The 16,878-nt window shown below is 40.2% G+C and overlaps 1 protein-coding gene across 2 annotated transcripts in view; it reads right to left on the bottom strand.

Annotated features, from left to right (window-relative positions):
• SLC16A10 (solute carrier family 16 member 10) overlaps positions 1-16,878 on the bottom strand; it is a 158,241-nt gene that overhangs the window by 11,952 nt on the left and 129,411 nt on the right. For both annotated transcript variants that reach the window (XR_007519030.1, XM_049899149.1), the window contains exon 4: positions 16,284-16,427. Coding sequence is in view for 1 of the 2 variants with exons in the window: in XM_049899149.1 (XP_049755106.1) it covers positions 16,284-16,427 (144 nt within the window). In the remaining variant the exon portion in view is untranslated. The remainder of the gene's footprint in view (positions 1-16,283; positions 16,428-16,878) is intronic.

Raw genomic sequence — 16,878 nt, 5'->3', positions numbered from 1 at the left:
CTCCCAAACCAAACCAAACCCACTGCCGTCAAGTTGATTCCAACCCATAGCAACCCTGTAGGACAGAATAGAATTGCCCCATAGAGTTTCCAAAGGAGCACCTGGTGGATTTGAACCGCCAGCCTTTTGGTTAGCAGCCGTAGCTCTTAACCACTATGCCACCAGGGTTTCCCCCATTCTCCCAATTTATTATTTTCTACTTAAACATCTTTTTCTCTACCCCACCTTTCCATGGAAGTATACGCATAATCTCTTAGCAGGGTAACTGTTGGGTTTGCAGCCAGGTCAAGTGGAAAGAACTAGGACCCAGAGGGATAAGACCCAGGTTCTAGCTGTGTGTGACCCTAAGCAAGTAAAAAACTTCCTGATGCTTTAGTCTCTCCATCTATTAAGAAAAAAAGAAATCTAAAAATAAATCAAAACGTAGAACGTGGTTTGAAATTAACAAGTAGGTAAGGATTTAAGTTTTCATTGAAAAACTAATCAGACAAACCTTAATATTCTTAATTATAAACACTTTTCATTCAACATATAAGCATAAAAGGAGATAAATATGGAAAGTCATTTAAAGCTTAGAAACACAATCACAAACTCCAGAGAATTTATGATAAAGCTTATAGACACTTTGGGACCAGATTTAATGTGTTTAATTGGTAAGGCCCATGAACCAAACGTTCTCAACCACACTGCTGTAATTACACTAGATTATCTTTCAGGAATATTTTTTTTTCTTTTCATGTGCTTCATGTTCTTTTCCTACTTTGTTCAGTACCAATTTCTTCCAAGATAAGAAAACTAGCTCTGTGGAATTTTTTACTTATTGAATTTTTAAAAAGCCTAGTGTAGTAGTACTTGGCACAAAGTCAATTTTGCTTGGTGAACGAATGTTTTCTTGGAACAATTTGTGTAATGTGAGACCCAGGTACTTTACTTTTGGTAGGCAATTTTTTGGTTTCTTTATCCAATTTTAGCCCCCTCAAATTTCTGTTCTTCGACCAGATTTGCAAGGAATCATTCATTTAAGACTTTCAAATTTATTACTATATATTTCAAACATATTATTTCTTAACACTTTGTTCATTCTCCTTTTTCAATTCAAACTGTATTAATTTATAGTTTCTCTCTTTTTAAATTATTTGACAATTTGGTTATTTAAAATTAATTTAGTTATTTAAAAAAGTGTTTAACCTTTAAGAATTCAGTTTACAGAAATTTATGCATTTGTTCTTTATCATTTCTCAGAAAATAATTAGCTTCTTTTACCTCATATGTTGGTATAATAGTGAAAAACTATTCTCTTTCCCAGAAAGTGCTACTACCCAAAGTATAGCTGAATTAGGACGTAAGTAGGCCAAACTGATGAGACACACCTATTCTCTACACGTAGGGATAACTGAGCCGCAAAAGAACATGCCAAGGTTTAGTAAACTGTTCATATAGGACGTCCAGTACTTCCTCATCATTTCCCAAAATAAATATTGATCCACACATCAAATATTGATCTGTAGATACTGGGGCTCAGCTTAAAAGATGAATAAATTTAGTATTATATACAATCATTTTTTTCTCAAGTACAGCAGCTCTGGTTAGATTTAATTAAGGGAGTCAAAGACCCTTAATCTTTAGGCGCTGGCACTGACATTTAATAAGGCAGTGGAAGTTTAGATGTTTATGTTGCTTTTGTTTTCTTAAGACCATCCAAGGAGACATCTTCTGTCATAATATCACAGACTCTAGAAGAATGATTCCCTTTGAGTTAGTTTATATACCTAGTAGCAAAAAAAAAAAATTTTTTTTCTACTGCCTTTCCATTTCTATCACACACACACACACACAAATATTCTTGGAGAAATGTCAGTTTAAGTTCTGCTCAGGAATTGAAGTGTAGCTCAAGAGGAAAAACTGAGCAGTACCTGGCAAAGAATAAGCAGAAAGCATTTTTGGAGACATATAATTGGCCACAGTTAGAGGCCAAGGTGGCTCCGATAAGTTTATTCAATATAAAGTTTCCAGACTTTCGGAGCCTCTGGCTACGCACCAACAGCAGAAAGCAGTTAGAAGCAGAATTCTGCCATTCCATCACAAACTAAAGGGAAACACTGAGGCCACATAGCCAGGTGGCTGACTCCTCTAAAGCACGCAGTGTCCACAGTACTTTCGAAGTGCTTTACAGTGAGTCTGTCCAACTTTTCTCCATGGCATGTGGACTGCCATTTCTACCTGACAGAAGAACTGGCACGTGACACATTCATACCCAGTGCCACAGCCTAGATGAGACTATGGGGCCCCCTATGCAGGCCTAACAACCGAGATATAGAGGAAAAAAGCAGGCAGGGAATTGCTAAGTACTTGGATACTATTTTGGAAATAGCTTACGTTTGGTAAAGCATATGCCCTTGTCCCAAGGTATCCTTAGGAAAATGTAAAATGCCTAAAAGGTATGTTTAGGCAAATGGAATGAAAAAAAAAAAAAAAAGCAAAACTGGTCAGTTCACTTTACCTGAACCAGAAGAGGAAGCTTACACAGGAAGATACATATGAAAGTCATAGTTACAAAAAGTCTAAATTACAAAACTAACTCATGTATAAAACCAAAAACCAAACCCACTACCATTGAGCCAATTCCGACTCATAGCAACCCTATAGGACAGAGAAGAACTGCCCCATAGGGTTTCCTAGGCCGTAAATCTTTACAAAAGCAGACTGCCACATCTTTCTCTCAAGGAGTGGCTGGTGGATTCAAACCACGACCTTTTGGTTTGCAGTTTAGCACTTTAACCACTGTGCCACCAGGGCTCCTGACTCATGTGTACTTTCTTTAAAAAATTCAAACCTTAGAGAAATGTATATAGTAATGTATGAAAGTCTTCCTTCAGCCCCCTTCTCCCTCAACCTATGCCCACTCTCTTCCTCAGGAAAAACCACTTAACAATTTACATTACATCATTCCAGACCTTTTCCATATGTACACACATATGTTGTTTGGGTTTGTCTACTTCACATACATAGACAAGATGTCCACACTTCAGTGTGTCCATGTCACAGAGAAATATGACACAATTGGTAAGTGACCTAAACCCAAAGTTTTCAGTTCTTTCATTATGAAGTTATAACTTACAAACCTTTGAAACACTCTTGCCCCTCTGAAACGGTTACATATTAAAGACAGAAACAAACCTGTAGTAACTTAAAGGTGACTAGAAGGACAGGTCTGTGAGGTTAAAAAAGATAATAATGAGACACCAGGGCACAGCCTTTCCTCTCCCAATAAAGCACATACTCCGGGAGCCTTCATAAAGAGTTTCTTTAACCAATATTATTCTAGACAATGCAATTTGACCATCTCTTCTGGAAGGAGTGGCTCAGCATTTCAAATTGTTAGGTTAAAAATACCTGGAACCCAGGACCTTGATGGAAGAACCTTAAAAAAAAAAAGTGAGAACCCTAGTGGTGTACTGGTTAAGCACTTGGCTGCTAACTGAAAGGTTGGTAGTTAGAGCCCACCAGTCGCTCCACAGGAGAAAGATGTGGCAGTCTGCTTCTGTAAAGATCACAGCCTAGGAAACCCGATAGGGCAGTTCTACTCTGTCCTACAGGGTCACTATGAGTTGGAATCAACTCGATGGCAGTGGGTTTAAGCAAAAGCCTATAATATAACTCCTAAATTCTGTGACCTACAAGCAAAATTCAGGGTAACCAGGGTCTCCTAATCAGGATCTGCCTTTGGTATTTAATAGAATATTAAAACATAGTAAAAGCAAGGATTTACTAATCATCCAGTCTGGGCCAGGCACTTCCACATATGCTGTCATAATGAATCCTCACCACAGCCTCTGCTGGTTCTGGAGACAAGTTGGTAACACTCGGGGTGAACTCAAGTCTGCTCTGTAGCGCCCAAGCCATTGATGACTGCAACCAGATGCTAGGCCACATGGGAGGGTGGTAAAGTCTGTCTGTGTTACTAGCGTTCTCAGCCCAGCTGCTATTCACCTTCAGAGCTGGCTTCAAAAGGACAGACAGGGAGGGAGGAGAACTGTCACAGCCCCATGAGGTTAGGACAGATGAAAGCAGGGAGCGAGTGTGCCTGAGAAAACATGTCACCAAACAAAGGAAAGGTGGGAAAATAAGGAGCAGAACCATCCCAACCCTTAAAGACTGCGCCAAAAGGCAGACAGCCAGATAGGGAGGGAGGGAAAGAGGAATGAACAGAGACTCTGAGCACAGCTGGAGTGGGCTGCACCAGAAAGGAGCTAGCCAAGAATCAAAAACCACACTGAGTGTTTGGGAAGTTGGGGCAGGGGATGCCAGGGAAGAGGAGAGACAGAGGGGAGTGCCGTCGTTGTCATGGTTGGGAGCAGACCAGCATCCTGGTGGGCTGGGTCTGTGTTATCCCCTGTGTTACTGTGTTCACAAGATGAAGCCCATTGGCGGCTCTCAGCAGCCAGGGCACATGGAAGGCCTTCTGTTCTCCTTCGTGGCCTCTTTGAAATGTAATCATCTCAACCGTGACTCAGCATGGGTGCCACAAACAGTGTACTACATTTGGATGAAAAAAATTAGATAAAATCTAAAAGAAGCCAGGTTGTGGCTAACCTTTCATCCAAAATGAAATACCTAACCCACAATACTGACTGAACTGTGTGTAACTGCAGACCAAACATGGGACAGGTTAGGAAAGGCTGTATCTTCTTTTGTGAATTAGTTGAAGTGCTTCATTAAAATGTGTCCCCAGGGCGGGGCCAAGATGGCTGACTAGGTAGAAGCTACCTTGGATCCCTCTTGCAACAAAGACTCGGAAAAACAAGTGAATCGATCACATACATAACAATCTCCGAACCCTGACCATCAAACACAGATCTAAAGAGTTGACCTGAGTGACAGAGACTGAGAACGAACAACCACGGGGAAGCAGCGACTGTTTGAGGAGCCAGAGCCAGCGTCCCAGTCAGGAAACCTTGGTGCTGGGCTTTGCACTGGGCGCAGGGGAGCTGAGCAGGGCATCCTGAGACGGCGCAAACACGGGATGCAGCCCTAGCCCCCAGAACTGACCTCGGGGGAAGCCCAGCCAGTGCACACAGACAGTGCAGCAATACGGCTGACAGGAGGAGAAGTCACCGGGAGGCAGCGACTGGTTTTGGAGCCGAGAGTGCAGTGTCCCAGCCGGAGAACCTTGGCGCTGGGCTTTGCACTGGGAGCAGAGGAACTAACCACGGCTTCTGAGACAGCGCAAGCATGGGACGCGTGCCTGACCCTTGGGGGCAATCTCTACCCAGCCAGCACACACAGTCAACGCGCCCCTCGGGAATCTCAGATAAAACAGTCATCCCAAGCAAGATAAGTAACTTTGTCTATATTCCGGGGTGCGACTCTCTTCTATTTATCTGAGCCCTCCCCTCCCCTGTCCAGGTGACTTCGTTAACATGGAAATTTCCTGAGCCAGAGAGTGAACTGCGTTGCGGTCTTTCTTTCTTTCTTTTTTTGGTCTTTTCCTAACCCATTCTCCTGGCCTGAGAGAAGCAGCTACAAAAAACCCAGGGACCAAAAATCCTTCCCTAATTGGACTAAAAACACAGAACCAGCTCCAGCCAAGCATATGTGATCCACAGTCTTGAGCTTTCATCCCTACAGGGAAAAAGGTAGCTATTATAATGCAAAGGCAATTCTGATAGGGATCTGACTGTAATTGTTTTAGCGGATGTACTGGAAAGACAAGTTTCCCAGGTCTGATACCTCTGCGTATTCAACAGAGCCCTCACTGACCCACAACAGGGAACTGAGGGCTGAAGCTCCCCCCAGACCACCTAGCCTCCTGCCTTAGGGGTCTAAGGAGGGTGACACCTACCAATCTGTAGAGGTACTTGCATTGGGGGCCTAAGGTACAGCTGCAGAGCCCACCCACCAAGGTGCTTTAGGAATAGAGACACACCTACCTCACTGGCACTTGGGGGAAGCCTGTCAGCATCCTGCGCCTCCGGAGTGTGAACCCCTGCTGCTACTAGAATCTGGTGCACACAACTATCACCACTACTTCTCTAGGTGGATAGGTGACAGTCTGCACCACACACTTGATGACCCAAAATCAGATTCCACTCAAGAACAGTGAATGGACTCAGGCTTATATATCTGGTAACAGCCCAAACCAGCTGGTAATAGGACATAAGTGAGTCAAGGGCTACAACAATCAAGACAGCGCAATCTAGTAGCCCATCTATGTATACTGAAAGAAAACAAAACAAGATAAGATTCAGTGAGCAAATATAGAATAAATCACTACAGTATCTTAGTGATGGCTTGGAGACAGCAGTCGATATCAAACCACATAAAGAAGCAGACCATGATTGCTTCTACAACTCCCCAAACTAAAGAATCAAAATCTTTCCCAAATGAAGATACAATCCTGGAATTGCCAGATACAGAATATAAAAAACTAATTTACAGAATGCTTCAAGACATCAGGGATGACCTCAGAAATGAAATAAGGCAAGCTACAGAAAAAGCCAAGGAACATACTGATAAAGCAGTTGAAGAACTCAAAAAGATTATTCAAGAACATAGTGGAAAAATTAATAAGTTGCAAGAATCCATAGAGAGCATTCAGAAATCCAAAAGATTAACAATAAAATTACAGAATTAGACAACCCAACAGGAAGTCAGAGGAGGAGACTCAAGCAATTGGAATGCAGAGTGGGAAATCTGGAGGACCAGGGAATTGACACCAATATAGCTGAAAAAAAAAAATCAGATAAAAGAATTTAAAAAAATGAACAAACCCTAAGAATCATGTGGGACTCTATCAAGAATAACTTGCGTGTGATTGGAGTCCCAGAACAGGGAGGGATAACAGAAAACACAGAGAGAATAGTTGAAGATCCGTTGGCAGAAAACGTCCCTGACATCATGAAAGATGAAAGGATATCTATCCAAGATGCTCAATGAACCCCATTTAAGATTGATCCAAAAAGAAAATCACCAAGACATATTATCATCAAACTTGCCAAAACCAAAGATAAAGAGAAAATTTTAAAACAGCCAGGGATAAAAGAAAGGTCGCCTACAAAGGAGAATCAATAAGAATAAGTTCAGACTACTCAGCAGAAACCATGCAGTCAAGAAGGCAATGGGATGACATATATAAAGCACTGAAGGAGAAAAACTGCCAACCAAGGATCATATATCCAGCAAAACTCTCTCTGAAATATGAAGACAAAATTAAGATATTTACAGATAAACACAAGCTTAAGAGAATTTGCAAAAACCAAACCAAAGCTACAAGAAATACTAAAGGAAATTGGTCAGAAAACCAATAATATCAGATAACAGCACAACACAAGGTCATAGAACAGAGCATCCTGATATCAGCTCAAATAGAGAAATCACAAAAACAAATTAAGATTAATTTTAAAAAGAAAAAAACGCTCAAAACAGGGAATCATTGAAGTCAATATGTAAAAGATCACAATAATCAAAAAGAGGGACTAAATATAGGTGGCATAGAACTGCCATATGGAGAGGGATACAAGGCAATATAGGACAATACAAGTTAGGTTTTTACTTAGAAAAATAGGGGTAAATATTAAGGTAACCACAAAGAGGTATAACAACTCCATAACTCAAAAACCAAGAAAAACATAACGACTCAGCAAACATAAAGTCAAATACTATGAAAATGAAGAACACACAATTTACAAAGAAAAACATCTCACCACAAAAAAGTGGAAAAATGAAATTGTCAACAACACACATAAAAAGGCACCAAAATGACAGCACTAAACACATAAAAAAAAAAATTTTTTTTTTTACTTATCTATAATTACGCTGAATGTAAATGGACTAAACGCACCAATAAAGAGACAGAGAGTTTCAGGCTGGATAAAGAAAAACGATCCATCTATATGCTGCCTACAAGAGACACACTTTAGACTTTGAGACACAAACAAACTAAAACTCAAAGGATGGAAAAAAATATATCAAGCAAACAATAAGCAAAAAAGAGCAGGAGTAGCAATATTAATTTCTGACAAAATAGACTTTAAAGTTAAATCCACCACAAAGGATAAAGAAGGGCACTACATAATGATAAAAGGGACAATTGACCAGGAAGATATAACCATATTAAATACTTATGCACCCAATGACAGGGCTGCAAGATACATAAACTTTAACAGAACTGAAAAGTGAGATAGACACTGCACAATTATAGTAGGAGACTTCAACACACCACTTTCAGAGAAGGACAGGACATCCAGTAAGAAGCTCAATAGAGACACGGAAGACCTAATTGCTATAATCAACCAACTTGACCTCATTGACTTATACAGAACACTCCACCCAACTGCTGCAAAGTATACTTTTTTTTCTAGCGCACATGGAACATTCTCTAGAATAGACCACATATTAGGTCATAAAACAAACCTCTGCAGAATCCAAAACATCAATATATTGCAAAGCATCTTCTCAGACCACAAGGCCATAAAAGTGGAAATCAATGATGGAAAAATTAAGGAAAAGAAATCAAATACTTGGAAACTGACTAATACCCTGCTCAAAAAAGACTGGGTTACAGAAGACATTAAGGAAGGAATAAAGAAATTCACAGAATGCAACGAGAGTGAAAATACTTCCTATCAAAACCTCTGGGACACAGCAAAAGCAGTGCTCAGAGGTCAATTTATATCAATAAATGCACACATACAAAAAGAAGAAAGAGCCAAAATCAGAGAACTGTCCCTGCAACTTGAACAAATAGAAAGTGAGCAACAAAAGAATCCATCAGGCACCAGAAGAAAACAAATAATAAAAATTAGAGCTGAGCTAAATGAATTAGAGAACAGAAAAACAATTTAAAGAATTAACAAAGCCAAAAGCTGGTTCTTTGAAAAAATTAACGAAATTGATAAACCATTGGCCAGACTAAAAAAGACAAGTAACCCGAATAAGAAATGAGATGGGCCACATCACAACAGACCCAACTGAAATTAAAAGAATCATATCAGATTATTACGAAAAATTGTACTCTAACAAATTTGCAAACCTAGAAGAAATGGATGAATTCCTAGAAAAACACTACCTACCTAGACTAATACAATCAGAAGTAGAACAACTAAATAGACCCATAACAAAAAAAAGAGATTGAAACAGTAGTCAAAAAATTCCCAACAAAAAAAAAGCCCTGGCCCGGATGGCTTTACTGCAGAGTTCTACCAAACTTTCAGAGAAGAGTTAACACCACTACTACTAAAGGTATTTCAAGGCATAGAAAATGACGGAATACTGCCTAACTCATTCTATGAAGCCACCATATCCCTGATACCAAAATCAGGTAAAGACATCACAAAAAAAGAAAATTACAAACCTATATCCCTCATGAACACAGATGCAAAAATCCTCAACAAAATTCTAGCCAATAGAATTCAACAACATATCAAAAAAATAATCCACCACAACCAAGTGGGATTTATACCAGGTATGGAAGGCTAGTTTAATATTAGAAAAACCATTAATGTAATCCACCATATAAATAAAACAAAAGACAAAAACCACATGATCTTATCAATTGATGCAGAAAAGGCATTTGACAAAGTCCAACACCCAGTTATGATAAAAACTCTCACCAAAATAGGAATTGAAGGAAAATTCCTCAACATAATAAAGGGCATCTATACAAAGCCAACAGCCAACATCACTCTTAATGGAGAGAGCCTGAAAGCATTTCCCTTGAGAACGGGAACCAGACAAGGATGCCCTTTATCACCGCTCTTATTCAACATTGTGCTAGAGGTCCTAGCCAGAGCAATTAGGCTAGACAAAGAAATAAAGGGCATCCAGATTGGCAAGGAAGAAGTAAAATTATCTCTATTTGCAGATGAAATGATCTTATACACAGAAAACCCTAAGGAATCCTCCAGAAAACTACTGAAACTAATAGAAGAGTTTGGCAGAGTCTCAGGTTATAAGAGAAACATACAAAAATCACTTGGATTCCTCTACATCAACAAAAAGAACATCGAAGAGGAAATCACCAAATCAATACCATTCACAGTAGCCCCCAAGAAGATAAAATACTTAGGAATAAATCTTACCAAAGATGTAAAAGACCTATACAAAGAAAACTACAAAGTACTACTGCAAGAAACTAAAAAGGACCTACTTAAGTGGAAAAACATACCTTGCTCATGGATAGGAAGACTTAACATAGTAAAAATGTCTATTCTACCAAAAGCCATCTATACATACAATGCACTTCCGATCCAAATTCCAATGATGTTTTTTAATGTGATGGAGAAACAAATCACCAACTTCATATGGAAGGGAAAGAAGCCCCGGATAAGTAAAGCATTACTGGAAAAGAAGAAGAAAGTGGGAGGCCTCAATCTACCTGATTTTAGAAACTATTATACAGCCACGGTAGTCAAAACAGCCTGGTACTGGTACAACAACAGGCACATAGACCAATGGAACAGAATTGAGAACCCAAATATAAATCCATCCACATACGAGTAGCTGATATTTGACAAAGGACCAGTGTCAGTTAATTGGGGAAAAGGTAGTCTTTTTAACAAATGGTGCTGGCATAACTGGATATCCATTTGCAAAAAAATGAAACAGGACCTATACCTCACACCAAGCACAAAAACTAACTCCAAGTGGATCAAAGACCTAAACATAAAGACTAAAACGATAAAGATCATGGAAGAAAAAATAGGGACAACCTTAGGAGCCCTAATACAAGGCATAAACAGAATACAAAACATTACCAAAAATGACGAAGAGAAACCAGATAACTGGGAGCTCCTAAAAATCAAACACCTATGCTCATCTAAAGACTTCACCAAAAGAGTAAAAAGACCACTTACAGACTGGGAAAGAATTTTCAGCTATGACATCTCCAACCAGCGCCTGATCTCTAAAATCTATATGATTCTGTCAAAACTCAACCACAAAAAGACAAACAACCCAATCAGGAAGTGGGCAAAGGATATGAACACACACTTCACTAAAGAAGATATTTAGGCAGCTAACAGATACATGAGAAAATGCTCTCGATCATTAGCCATTAAAGAAATGCAAATTAAAACTACGATGAGATTCCATCTCACTCCAACAAGGCTGGCATTAATCCAAAAAACACAAAATAATAAATGCTGGAGAGGCTGCGGAGAGATTGGAACTCTTATACACTGCTGGTGGGAATGTAAAATGGTACAACCACTTTGAAATCTATCTGGCATTATCTTAAACAGTTAGAAATAGAACTACCATACAACCCAGAAATCCCACTCCTCAGAATATACCCTAGAGAAACAAGAGCCTTCACACAAACAGATATCTGCACACCCATGTTTATTGCAGCTCTGTTTACAATAGCAAAAAGCTGGAAGCAACCAAGGTGTCCATCAACGGATGAATGGTTAAATAAATTGTGGTATATTCACACAATGGAATACTACGCATGGATAAAGAACAGTGACGAATCTGTGAAACATTTCATAACATGGAGGAACCTGGAAGGCATTATGCTGAGTGAAATTAGTCAGAGGCAAAAGGACAAATATTGTATAAGACCATTATTATAAGATCTTGAGAAATAATATAAACTGAGAAGAACACATACTTTTGTGGTTACAAGGCGGGGAGGGAGGGAGGGTGGGAGAGGGTTATTTACTGATTAGTTAGTAGATAAGAACTACTTTAGGTGAATGGAAGGACAATACTCAATACATGGAAGGTCAGCTCAACTGGACTGGACTGGACCAAAAGCAAAGAAGTTTCCGGGATAAACTGAATGCTTCAAAGGTCAGTGGAGCAAGGACAGGGGTTTGGGGACTATGGCTTAAGGGGACTTCTAAGTCAATTGGCAAAATACTACTATTATGAAAACATTCTGCATCCCACTTTGAAATGTGGCATCTGGGGTCTTAAATGCTAACAAGCGGCCATCTAAGATGCATCAATTGGTCTCAACCCACCTGGATCAAAGGAGAATGAAGAACACCAAGGTCACACGATAACTATGAGCCCAAGAGACAGAAAGTGCCACATGAAATAGAGACTTACATCATTCTGAGACCAGAAGAACTAGATGGTGCCCTGTCACAACCGATGACTGCCCTGACAGGGAGCAGAACAGAGAACCCCTAAGGGAGCAGGAGATCAGTGGGATGCAGACCCCAAATTCTCATAAAAAGACCAGACTTAATGGTCTGACTGAGACTACAGGAATCCTGGCAGTCATGGTCCCCAAACCTTCTGTTGGCCCGGGACAGGAACCATTTCCGAAAACAACTCATCAGACATGGACGCGACTGTACAATGAGTAGGAGAGAGATGCTGATGAAGAGTGAGCTACTTGTATCAGGTGGACACTTGAGACTGTGCTGGCATCTCCTGTCTGGAGGGGAGATAGGAGGGTAGAGAGGGTTAGAAACTGGCAAAATTGTCACGAAAGGAGAGACTAGAAGGGCTGACTCATTAGGGGGAGAACGAGTGGAAGTATGGAGAAAGGTGTATATAAGCTTATATGTGACAGACTGACTTGATTTTTAAACGTTCACTTAAAGCTCAATAAAAATTATTAATAAATAGACAAAAAAAAATTGTCCCCAACATGCTGCGGATGACCTGATTACCCCATCTATAGCGGAAAAGACTTTCTAAAGTTCTTTGGGAGTAAAATGTCAATGTATAAAATATACCATGACTTCATCCACTCTACCACCTTTGCCACCATCATCTGTCACCCAGACCACTGCACTGATCTCCTAACTGGTCTTCCTTCCCTCTTGCACTCTTGCTTCTCTTCCCGTAATCCATCCTCCATACATACAGCAACACAGTGATTTTAAAATGTAAAATTAGACCACGTAATTCTTCAACAAAGGTCCACTCCACCAAAGCAATCTCTTCATCTTGGCTTTCAAGGCCCCTTATAATCCGACCCCTCCTAGCTTTCCAACGTCTTCTCATGCCATTCTCCTTGCCTTCTTGAGTTCCCAACATGCCCAGCTTTTTCCTGCCTCAGGGTGTAGGCTGGTACATGGGGCAGAATCCAAACCAAAACCATAAAAAAAAAAAAAAAACCCATTGCCATCCAGTCGATTCATGAGGACTGTATAGGACAGAGTAGAACTGCCCCATGGGGTTTCCAAGGAGCACCTGGTGGATTTCAACTGCCAGCCTTTTGGTTAACAGCCGTAGCTCTTAACCACTACACCACCAGGGTTTCCACCAAAACCATAAAAACCCGGTGCCGTCGAGTCAGTTCCGACTCATAGCAACCCTAGTAGGCACGCAGAATTTCTCGAATGAGTGTAAGGAAATTGAGAGTTTGTAATGCAGTGAATGTCCATTAGAGGGCTCCTTGACACTTGAGAGCAAGACTCAATGTTCTGCTAAACACTCAACAAGGATATCCATGATAAGGTACAGATAAAGAGGGAGATGATCACAATACAGTAAATTCATTTTAAAAAAGCAGTACTCTACCAGCTGCCTATAACTACCTTCTAGTCGTGGGACCAGACTCCTTCCTGTGGCTGTCTGCCTGGACTTAAACACACACAGAGACACCCACAGCGACCAAGCCTCTCTGTTCCTCAGTGATCACATCTATAAATGGAAATAATGACATAATGCATATGCAGCACTTAGTTTATCTTCTGGCACATGGAAATGTTCAATAAATGGCGATGGTTATTACTTCAAGTCAATTTAATGGAAGTTCCTTTATCTGTAATAAATGCTTTTTCCCATCACCTTCCTGTACCAAACTTTGCCTCTCCTTCAAGGCTCTGCTCAAACATGGCCTCTCATCTATAAAATGAGTAGAAATGCTCAATCTTCAAATTCCGAATTCCTCTTCTGGTTCTCCTTTACCTTCCTCCCACAACCAACCTTTTTCTTTTTTTATTGTGCTTTAGACAAAGGTTTACAGAGCAAATTAGATTCTCATTAAACAATGAGTACACATATTATTTTCTGACATTGGTTGCCAACCCTGAGATGTGTCAATACTTTCCTCTTCTTGACCGTGGGTTCTCCATTTCCATTCGTCCACCTTTCTTGTCTCCTTCTGCCCTCCTGTCCTCGCCCCTGGGCTGGTGTGCCCAATTTGTCTCAGATACATAGTTGAGATACGTGCATTACTGTTTGTTTTATGGTCCCGTCTAATGTTTGGCTGAAGGGTGAACCTCAGGAGTGACTTCAGTACTGAATTAAAAGAATGTCTAGGGGACATACTCTTGGGGTTTCTCCAGTCTCTGTCAGACCAATAAGTCTGGTCTTCTTTTGTGAGTTAGAGTTTTGTTCTACATTTTTCTCCATTTCTGTCTGGGACCCTCTATTGTGATGGTAGTGGGAACAGTCGATGGTGGTAACTGGGCACCATCTAGTTGTGCTAGACTACCACAGCCAACCTTTCTGACAACGTTGTCTATATTTCTATTTACTCAACTGACCATGATTGTCTTCTGTACCTGCCACTCCACTGAAACATTCTCTCTGTTGCTAAACCCAGTGAAAACTTTTTAGTCTTTATCTTGCCTGGCCTCTCACTAACTACTGACCATCCTATCCCTGGAGAGATCCTATTCCCTGTTTTTTCTCTACCACTCTAGGTACCCCCTTTCTGTCTCCTTTGCAGGCCCTAATCTTCCACCCACCCCTTAAAAACCATGCAGTCCCACAGTCTCACTCATGAGCAACAAAATCAGCTTGACTTTCCCAGAGCACCACAAACTTAACATGGTAAAACAAACTCACCATCCTACCCCAATTTACTGAATTACTGCCCTTAACTAAATAGGAAAATCATCTACTCTATTGTCCATGCCACAAACCTCAGGCCCAGTTTAGGAGGTGGTTCCATGAAACTCTCATCCCTGTATCCCTATTTTACTACCTGTTTTATCCCAATATCTCTGTCTTGGTTCTTCCTGCCTAGGCTACTTTATTCATTTCCAACTAGTCCCTCTGCCTCTAGTTGTTTTTTTTTTAATAACAGCTTTATTGAGATATAATTCACAGGCCATAAAATCTACTCATTGCAAGCATACATTTCAATTTTTTTAGTATATTCACAAGGTTGTACAACCATAACCACTATCTAATTTTAAAACATTTTCATCAGTCCAAAAAGAAAGTCCATTCCCAGTAGCTGTCACTCCCCATTTCCTACTTCCCCCAGCTCCTGTTAACCACTTTCTGTCTGTATGGATTTATCTGTTCTGGGCACTTCGTAAAATGGAATCATACAATAGGTGGCCTTTTGGGAATATCTACCTCACTCTTGCCTCTTCCACACCATTCCACCCTTCACAGTTACTGGACTGATCTTTAAAACACAACTCAGATCATGTCACTGCCTTGCTTAAAATCCTTTAATGGTTCTTGGTAGGTTTCAGGGTAGAGTTCATCCTCTTGTGCTCATTAAAGGGCCTTCAAAACCTGGTTCCTGCCTATCCCTCAAGCCAATCCATCTGCCACTCTCCCCTTTTATTCCTTTCAAACACAACTTAGAGTTTCCTGGACATAGCATACTATGTTGCACCTCCACATCTTTGCCCATGGGGTTTTCTCTGCTTTGGAACACCCTTCTCTGTCTTCCTTATCTATATAACCACTACTCACCTCTGAACACTCAGCCTGCCCGAGAAGTCTGCTCACACCCTCACCAATAATTTCTGATGCTTGGCTATGTTTCCGTGGCACCCATCTAGCATACTCATTACTGCACTGTACTGTAACATGTTTCATCTGTCTCCCTGTGAGACCAAGAGCTATCAACCATGTTTCACTGAACTATGCAGTACTTAGCACAGTGTGCTGGATGAAGGAGTCACTTACATACTTGTTGAATGAGTATCAATAATGACCTTGAAATTTGTGTTTGTTTAGTGAATACCCTACAATACTCAGGAGACAATTTGCAAAAAAGAAGATCAAAAGACACACATACTCCTGAATTTCACAAGATATTGCAAAAGGCACAGGATCTGCACATGACTATGAGACCTATGCCAAAAATAAAACTTTCTTCTTAGAAAAAGCAATAGGCAAAAAACATTCTCGTTTGGGGGCGTTCCATGACAAACAAAGAAGGCTGTTGTTTGATTGCCAGTCTCTCGTGTCTAAAACCCTTGCCCTTGATTGATTTTGCCTGTAAGAGAAGTTATGTTCTAGAAAATATTTCTCATGTTTACAGAGGAACTTAAGCAAATAAGTATATTTAATGAGCCATTAAGCAAACGGATAAATTTGCGGGGGAGAAAAAAATCTTCAGAAACTACCTGTAGGTAAATCTTCTTCACTCCAGGCACATAATCTGCAATCCGCCCAAAGAGCAGTCGTCCAACTCCTGAGGTGATGCCAATGCACATAAGAACCACCTCTTTATTATTTTCTTCTTTAAATCTTTCATTCACATGTTTCATCTGCAGACCAAAGAGAAAGAATGCACACTAATTATTGTAGGAAACCTGCCGAATTTTGAGGTTTTGTACGAATACCTTTGGTTCTCTACAATACTATGACCTCTCAGCCCTCCAAATTCAAGTATTTATAAAATTTGTTCTGTGATGATTTTTCATGAGAACATATATGAAGAAAATCTAACATGATTTAGCCTGTATAAGAAGAAATGAGTTTGTTTAGTTTTTGTTTTTGTTTTTTTTTTTTAATAAAGGGTTACCCCACACAGTCTATAAGCTAACATAGAGCCATTAGTGAGAGGAAAAGAACAGACCTTTGAACATAAAACACAACCCTGTTCTCTCCACTCCAAGCTGAGGCTGCCCAAGGACCAGCACATCATCTGCTCCCCTGAAAGGCAGGTCTAAACTGTAGGTTCTAGAGTTTCATCCCTTCTAGGGGTACCTGGACCAA

Source organism: Elephas maximus, chromosome 1 (assembly GCF_024166365.1).
Source record: "Elephas maximus indicus isolate mEleMax1 chromosome 1, mEleMax1 primary haplotype, whole genome shotgun sequence".
In the NCBI taxonomy this organism is placed as follows: domain Eukaryota; kingdom Metazoa; phylum Chordata; class Mammalia; order Proboscidea; family Elephantidae; genus Elephas; species Elephas maximus.
This window is presented reverse-complemented; position numbering and strand designations above follow the sequence as displayed.